We start from the raw sequence: 8,799 nt of genomic DNA, 5'->3' as shown, positions 1-8,799 counted from the left end.
TTCTTTTCCCTCATGTGTTTAGCCAGCCATATAAAGTTAATAAAATACCAATTATAAAAACAAAAATAAAAAAAATTTGTTCGGAACATCAAAATTTGAATACTTTACTACTCATAAGTTTATACAGAACTATTTTTTTAAGTATCTAACACAATCAATGTTTTTTTGGAAAAGAAAAATGCTAAATCATTCAATATCTAACTTATAAAAAATAATGCACCTAATAGCCAAAATAAAACAGTAAACACTTCAATATCTAAATCATTCAAAGCTCAATCATGAAACTTAATATTTTTTCCGCTGTCTAGTTCATTCAATGCTAAACCATGGCAACCATAGACAAAAATAAAACAGTTATAATAGTTGAGAATTGATTTATACATTCATAACCACATTTCACCACAAAACAAGATAAAGTAATTAATGACAAATTATCCACAAGCTTCCCCTAGGTTAATTGTCTTAGACTTTCTTTGTATGCATTTAACTAACTCCTCCATCTCTTTCTCCATCAACAACATTATGAAGTCCTGCACAATTGAAATAGTAAATAGTTCAATTGAACTTGGGTTCATGGATAAAACAAAAACAAACCCTTGTAATTCCAATGAAATGACAGTTAAAAAAAAAAAGTGTGTAGATAACTTTTATCACAATGCAAATGACATATCAAGTGATTCAATCCATCTATTTTTCTCAATTCCACTCATATAGAAATGCATATACAGTGTGGATATCTAAAAACTTTTTTTGTTTGAGTATTTTTCAAAACCATGCAACAACAATGTTAAATACTTCAAAAAGTGTGATGCTGCCATGTCATGCACAACAACTAAATTGAACTCCAAGGAACCAAGCTTCAACCCAATTAACTCCAAATTCTACTGGTTAAAATTCATTTCTAATAGTCATAGAAAAAAAGAGAGATCAGTTTCACCATTCTTCAAATCTCATCTCAATTAATTCTAACTATAGCAAACAATAAACCTTCCTATTGCTGTGAAGCTTCACTACAAAAACATAATAGATGCATTGTGAGCCACTAGGACAATTCTGAAAACCATAAAAAATATCCAAGGACGTTCACTGACAATTGAGGAATGACCAATTATAAGCTATATATGACTATGTTCTGAATTATCATTATAATCATCTATGTTAAATGAAGCCATATCCTACTATTAGGAAGTGGGTGATGGCCATCCAAACAACATAACCAAACTAATTCTGTTAAATAAAGGCCAAATCAATGAGGGAAAAAAAAAACCCTTATCTCCCCCCCTTCCCCCCCCTTTCTCAAAATTCTTTCTTTGCGTGAGCAATGAAAAGCATAACCAAACTGTGGAACCATCATATCCACAACAATCATTGTCAATACAAGTATGATGATTGTTGAACTGCATAAACTACAGTTGAAATAGTAAGAGCAAAACAAAATTAATAATTTTTTGGAAAAAGAAAAGCACTTTATTTAGGAAGCAAAAGGAAAGCCCAGAAGAGGGAAGAAATATACTGACCTACATGTGACAAATAAGCAAACAACAAAAACTGCACCTGTTAAAGAATCAAACAAACTTGATCAATGCTTTTAAAAGGTGGGCAAAACTATAACCTGACAAATGCACATCTGTAACATTAACTTAGGTTTCATTATGGTTGATTAGGGGTGATAAACGAACCAAACAACTCAAGCTCGACTCGTGTTTGGCTTGTTATTAGCTTGTTCGTGCTTGGTTCGTTAAACAAACAAACCAAGCTTCAACACATTTTAGAGCTCATTAAAGTTTTCAAATCAAGCTTGAATAGTTAATTGCTCATTCGGCTCGGTTCAATAAGCCTAAAATTATATAAAATATCAAACTGCTTGAGCTCGGCTCAATAAAAGTTCATTTGAGATTGGTTTGAAAGTTTAACGAACCAAGCTTGGACAAATTTTAAAGCTTGTTAAAGTTATTAAACTAAGCTTGGATAGTTAACTGTTTGGCTCATGGTTGATAGCCACTTATGAAATGGTCAGAACTGAAATTCATTTGATATCAAGCGACTTGCGGGTTTTCAAGTTCATATGGCTTGAACTTCATTTGATAACAAGCAATGTCTAAGATGTCTATGTATATGTGTGTGTGTGTGTGTGTGAGAGAGAGAGAGAGAGAGCAACTCCTCAAAGTATTGCTCCACGAGCAACTCCTCAAAGTATTGATCCACTTCTGATTTTTGTTAGGCGTAAATGTTAGAAGCACGTTTTTGGACATACCACTTATGAAAACCAGCCAAACTTTCTTGTTTCAAAGAACCAGCAAGCAATTGACTACCACTTGAGCTACTATTTTCATAAACAAATGCGACAGAACTTATGGAATTAGAAGAATCACTCTTATACTCATAAAAAAGATCAACAAAACCATTATGGATGCTCTGAATATGCTTATTAGCATCAGTACCATAAATAAGCCCAAAGCAGTATTCCACCAAGTCCAGCTTGTAACAGAAAACAAGCATATATTTCAAGTCACTCAATTGGGGTTTTTCCCCATCAAACCAATCTGAATCTAAAGACAGAAACAGAGTCATGCAGATCTTACAAACACAAAAACAGACTAGTTGACATGAACAAACAGCCTGAAAATTCATGGGCTTATATACAACGATTGAAACTAGAAAAAGATCCAGCACAAAAATAACAAGAAAAAAACAAAATTCATCTAGCTTTTTTCATGTCAAAAATCCTCAAATAAAGCTAATGTAGACTAATATGAAACCAATTATGTTATAGAGCTCATTACTGGGAGCCTTAAAATGTCCCAGAGCCATGGCGTAATCGACAAATCAAATTCCAACAAAAATCACAATTAACAAACCCACTTAACAAACGGATCAAACACATACACAAACTGATCAAACCCACTCAACAATAATCACAAGTAACAAAACTCACTTCAAATTTATCATAACTATAGCAAACCCACTTGAGAACAATCAATATAAAGCCAAACCCATTTCATTGAAACTAAAACCTAGTTAAACTAACACCCTAATATTGGGGAAAGCAATGGAATTCACAGAAAATTACTGACTCCGAAAAATATACAGATGTTTGATGTATGACTCTAAAAGTTGCACTTGCTTCAAAGTCTCCGAAATTCAAGTCACAATCAAAGATGGTGGTTTGATGATGATCAAACTCAAAGAAATTGCAGATGATAGACGTCACAAATGATGATGATGATTTGATGATGAGCAACAAAATCATAGATGATGATAATGGTGATTCGATAAGTCGATCTCCAAAGAAATCTCTAATGGTGATTCAATGAATCGATCTTTGGAGAAATCGCATGAGAGAGACAAGTGTTTTGATCTTTCTAGGGCAATTGTTCTACTTCTGAAATGGGCTGTAATATCGAATTCGGGTACATAAAAGGACCAGAATTGATTTATCCGAATCCGGTCTATTAAATTTGGATCTGGCGGATTCAGGTTACACGGATTATCGGATCTGGATTTCTGAAAACAAATTGGATTAGACGAGTTGGATCCGAGTCAAACTCAATCCATTGCCAGGCCTAGAATAGCAATACTCAAGTTTGTAGAGGTTAAGCTAAAGACCAAGCAATCGATTTAGCTTGGAGTCAACTACATTGGATTCAAGTTCCAATGGCAGAGGCACTCTCAATTTAGCAGTGGAATGAAGTCAGGACCCTCAATCTTGAAGTCGACATGACTATTCAAGCTGACATCGGCATTAAGGGGAATCTAATAAAATTTAGTAGTCGTCATTGACTCCAACATGTACTATAAATGCCCCATTTTTTGGAGAATGAAGAAACAATGGACAAATTAGATAATACAAAAAAATGATAAAATAAAAGAGATGGAGAACTTATAAAATGGAACATCTAAACTAAAGGAGTTAATTTAAGGGATAGACAACGACAGATGCAAGAGGTATGCAGCTTGAAGAAGAGTGACAATGGTGGATGGAAAAAGTGTGAAAAAGCCCGAATGTGCAAAGAGTAAAGGTAAAGAATATGAAGTAAGAAATAGAAGTTTAGATAAAGAAAAAGTAGAAGAGAGAAAAGGGTAATATTGGTGTCATCTGAAGTGCATTGTACCCTATACATGTCCTTTCATGATGACAGGCATGGCGATGCACAACCAATAACAAGATGATACATCATCAATGCAACAGAATCGTCAGAAATAAAGAGACTGAAGCCCAACATTATCTAACACCTTATAACTATAAAGATGCTCTTTAGAGAATGACGGGCAATTGATAAATTTATGAAAATATGTTTTCAAATATATTATTGTTTGCTATTGACAACTTTCTTGAAATGCACTCATCGCTCCATTTTTAAGACTCTTCGTATTTGTTCATCTACATTTTGTTGTTATTTACTATTGTTGCATGTGTAAAACAATTCCATGAAACATGGGGGTTTTTCTTTTGATTTTGCTATAAAGTATCTTGGTAAGCTTAATTTATGGATGTGTCTAAGTGTGTTAAAGAAGTATCAATATTTGACACATGCTCAGCACAAGTACAACTCCTCTATAAAACTACTTGTGTTTCTTATATCACATTGCTAGCGTTGTGCATCCCCGTTAGGAGAAATCCAACTAAATGCTGGTGTGTGATAATAACACAAATAGTTTAAATACATATAGGGAATGCAATGATAACAAAAAAAAAGTCCAGGAATAGGTAGATAAAGTTTAAAAATGTAAATAGCATTATGATTGTGAAAATTATGAACTTCTTGTCTTAAAGTTGATCATTCAAGTGGGAGTTGGAATTTTGGTGAATGTCATTGGATTTTCTGTTATTTTCTTTCTTTTGAATAAATATCATGTTGTATTAACTATGTAAATTGCATCCATTTGAGCATAGTGGCCAGGATTAACTATGTAAATTGCAACCAACATTTATTTCATTTTATTTACACTCTAAGTGGTAATGGCAAATTTAAGCATTGTGAAATTTGTTTGAATTTGTCTCATGTATGTTTGAATTCTTGTTTGATTTGAACTAATGATCTGTCAATTATGTATTGCTTTCATTTTTGTTGTTGGCCATAGGCATGAGGCAAGGTTTATTCAGCAAATCATCAAGGAGATTGCAAATGAATTGGATAGAACAATCTTGAGTCTGCCCCCCTACCAAATTGGAATTGATTCTTGTGTAGAAGAAATTAATTCTTGGTTACAAGATGGATCGACAGATGTTGGCATTGTGACAATATATGGGATGGATGGAATAGGGAAGACAACCATTGCCAAAATAGTTTATGAAAATCCTAAGTGATTCGTGATTAGATCAAGATTAAAATATTTCAATTCCCAATTATTCAAAACACATAATCTAAATCATCAAGCACTTACGTAAGTGATTCAGATTGTTGTTTTAGGAATAAACAATAAATCGACACAAACGATTTTTACGTGAAAAAACCACAATTGAAGAACCTTCAATTGTAATAAAAAATCACGGGTGAAACGCTGCTAATCAATCCACTACTGAAGAAAGAAAGATTACAAAGATAACACACAAATTGCTCAACTCAGTCAATTTGTCTTCAAACCTTCTGTAACTCTTTCACCAAGCCTTTATCTCGGAACTGATTAATCTGAAGTTGAATCCACAACTTCGTTTGTCGAATAAACGACTACATACAGAATCAAACTCCTTTGAAACTCCGTGTTTGAATCTTCAGAATCCACCGAAGAAAACTCTCTTGGATATAAAGCAACAAACTCCTTGATGTATGTATCTTAGAGCATAAGTTTAGAACTCTCTCAAAACATCAAGGAAAACTCACCAAAAAACTCAGAAGAAAACCTCAAACAAAACCCTAAAATCCTTAACCAAGATCTAGGAAAAGTAATCCTAAAACTGAACCAACACGCAAATATATAGAACCCGAAATCGCGCGGTCCGCTCAAGGGTGGGAAAGCCTGCTCGAGCGAAGACTTCATATTCCGTGATTCATATAGGGTACACGCTCGAGCGGAAGTTTCCACGCTCGAGCGTAGAATCACAACATCCATTATTTTTGCAGGCGTAGCAGAGATGCTGTGAGAGTGCAAACCCCGCTTGAGCGTCACTTTCTCCGCTCGAGCGGGAAGACAAAAAAACACTGAAAAATAGGAAACTTACAAGATGTTTACAACCTTGGTTTTTCCATGAAATTTGACAACAAAGGGCCCTAACAGTTTATAATCTGAATTTTCACAGATTTGAAGCTAGTAGTTTTCTAGCAAATATTAGAGAAATATCAGAGCAACACAATGGCTTGGTTTGTTTGCAAAGAAGACTACTTGAGGATATTTTGAAGGGGAAACAAAAAAAAAAAATTTGTAGTGTCCATGAAGGTATTGTTAGGATTAAAGATGCTCTATGTTGTAAAAAAGTTTTGCTTGTTCTTGATGATGTGGATCAAGTGGACCAATTAAATGCAGTGCTCGTAATGCAAGATTGGTTTTATCCAGGAAGTAAAATTATTGTAACGACTAGGCGTGAGCACTTAATGAAGGCACAAAAACTGTACAAGTTGCATGAGGTTAAGGAATTAAATGACGATGAATCACTTGAGCTCTTCAGTTGGCATGCCTTCCGACAAAACCACCCCATTGAAGGTTATGAGGAGCACTCAAAAAGAGTTGTGAGCTACTGCAGAGGGTTGCCTTTAGCCCTTCAAATTTTGGGGTCTTCTTTATTTAAAAGAAATTTAGATGTATGGGAAAGTGCATTAAAGAATTGAAAGCGATTCCTGATGGCCAAATCCTTACAAAACTTAAAATAAGTTTTGATTCTTTGTAAGATGACCATGACAGAAATTTGTTCTTAGATGTTGCTTGTTTCTTTGTGAAAAAGACAAAGATTTCACAATTACAGTGCTAGATGGATGTGATTTCTACACTGAAGCAGGGATTGACAACCTCATTGATAGATGCCTGTTAATAATTGATCAAAAGAACAAGCTGATGATGCATCAATTGCTTCAAGATATGGCACGAGAAATTGTACGACAAGAATCAACTGAAGAACCTGAGAAAAGGAGCAGACTATGGCATCATAAGCATGCATTCAATGTATTAATTGAAAAAACTGTAAGAATTGTGCTGTTTCATGTCTATTTGTATATGTTTTTTGCCCATGTGCATGCATATCTAGCCTTTTTTTTCTGAATTTTTATTATTATTATTTATAATCAGGGGACAGAAACAGTTGAAGGCCTCATCCTCAACATGAATGGGTTTAACGAAGAGGAGCCATCCAGGAGGGTAAATAATTCAAAAAGACATCATTCTGAATATTTCCATGACAACTCATCATTCCTTTATAAAGGCAGTTCATCATCATCAAAGAAACGTCGTCTAAGCTTCTCTTGGTTCTCCATGAATTCTTCCTCAACAGAATCATTTCCAACATCTAAAGAAGTAAATATACACACTGATGCATTTTCAAGAATGCAGAGACTGAGAATACTCCATCTCTATAATGTACGGCTTACTGGATACTATGAAGAATTTCCTAAGAAGTTAAGATGGCTTTGTTGGCATGGGTTCCCTTTAAAATCTATACCCAATGATTTTTGTTTGGAGAGCTTGGTTGCACTTGATATGAGCTATAGCAACTGATTGCACTTGGCATGGGCCTTCATTAATTCAATAATATTCATTTTGATTTTATTTTAAACCTTACTTGAGATTGCATTTTATGTTTTTGTTTCTTCATCCAATCACGAGCCACATCAACATCAGTTTATACATTTACATTTAAGCTTGTAACTAGACGTAGTTAATTGTTTTGTGATAGTTTTATTGACTGTATGTTGTAAAGTTATGGCATTTTATGGTTAAAAAAGTTAACATTTTATTTTTATGTACAATATTTTGTAAATTTTGTAAAAATGTTACAAAGGGCATATACCATATGCATGATGAGACATTGTAACCTTTCTTTCAACTATGATTGTTAGTTGAATGCAATTCACCTAATATTTGTAATCAGTCTTCAACTTATTTCAAACCTTATAAATACAACCATAACAAACTCTACTTTGTGGTTATTGTTGGGTTGGGTTCGGTGTGATTTCTTTGGATTGGTTGTTGGATTTGTAGATATATATATATATATATATGTACGGAGAAGAAATAATTCTCCTCGTATAATCCTGTTGACTAAGTCCACGCTCCTCCGTACGACGTCGCTTTGTCACCTGAAAACACAAACGTGAGCTAGCCGGCGGGTGTGTGCCGGAAACCTCTCCGATGCCTAAGTCAGAAAACTTGACAAATAGACAAAGCTCAATGTATTCAGGAAGCAAAATTGTATGTTGTGCTATGTTACCTCCTCCAAGGTGATGCTTGTGAGCTTTTATAGGTTTCGAGTGGCACAATCCTAGTAGGACTTTTATTTCTCCATGTAGAGTCCTCCTAGGATTCATACTCCTAAAGGATAATGCTTATCCTTTTACACCCCCCCACTGCTTAAACCAAGTGGGATGGTTTTCACCATGGCTGAACTACCACTTGACCGAAGTAAACTGGCTAAGTTGAGCCACAAGGTAGGCCAAACTATCCTTAGTTCGGCCCTTCCTTTTACTCCTCATCTCGGTTCTCCCTTGTATGAACCATGAAATGTTGGGACCGAGCTACCGAGTAGCAAGGTCTTGACCGATCTATCCAGAATACGTCATGACCGGACTAACTCGGAGACCGGACTAACTCCAAGTTGTCCAAACCGAAGTAGCTTGGCAATTCCTGAGCCGAAGTAACTTCATCTCTTTTGAC

The 8,799-nt window shown here is 34.8% G+C and overlaps 1 protein-coding gene and 1 long non-coding RNA gene across 2 annotated transcripts; one reads left to right on the top strand and one right to left on the bottom strand.

The window, feature by feature from the left end:
* Positions 1-233: 233 nt before the first annotated feature.
* Positions 234-3,389, bottom strand: LOC145790631 (uncharacterized). Its single transcript, XR_014329498.1, has 2 exons — positions 1,518-3,389; positions 234-530 (listed from the first exon to the last, which is right to left on the bottom strand). It is a non-coding gene; the product is annotated as an uncharacterized LOC145790631 (long non-coding RNA).
* Positions 3,390-3,970: 581 nt separating this feature from the next.
* LOC145791404 (disease resistance protein RUN1-like) lies at positions 3,971-7,670 on the top strand. The gene is made up of 5 exons (XM_082871757.1): positions 3,971-4,080; positions 5,083-5,304; positions 6,239-6,737; positions 6,838-7,113; positions 7,219-7,670. The coding sequence occupies exons 1-5, from the start codon at positions 3,971-3,973 to the stop codon at positions 7,642-7,644; spliced, it is 1,533 nt and encodes a 510-aa protein (XP_082727883.1). The 3' UTR covers positions 7,645-7,670.
* The last annotated feature ends 1,129 nt before the right edge of the window (positions 7,671-8,799 follow it).

This window comes from Camellia sinensis, chromosome 5 (assembly GCF_055761805.1).
Source record: "Camellia sinensis isolate YWXY chromosome 5, ASM5576180v1, whole genome shotgun sequence".
NCBI classification, from domain to species: Eukaryota; Viridiplantae; Streptophyta; class Magnoliopsida; order Ericales; family Theaceae; genus Camellia; species Camellia sinensis.
This window is presented reverse-complemented; position numbering and strand designations above follow the sequence as displayed.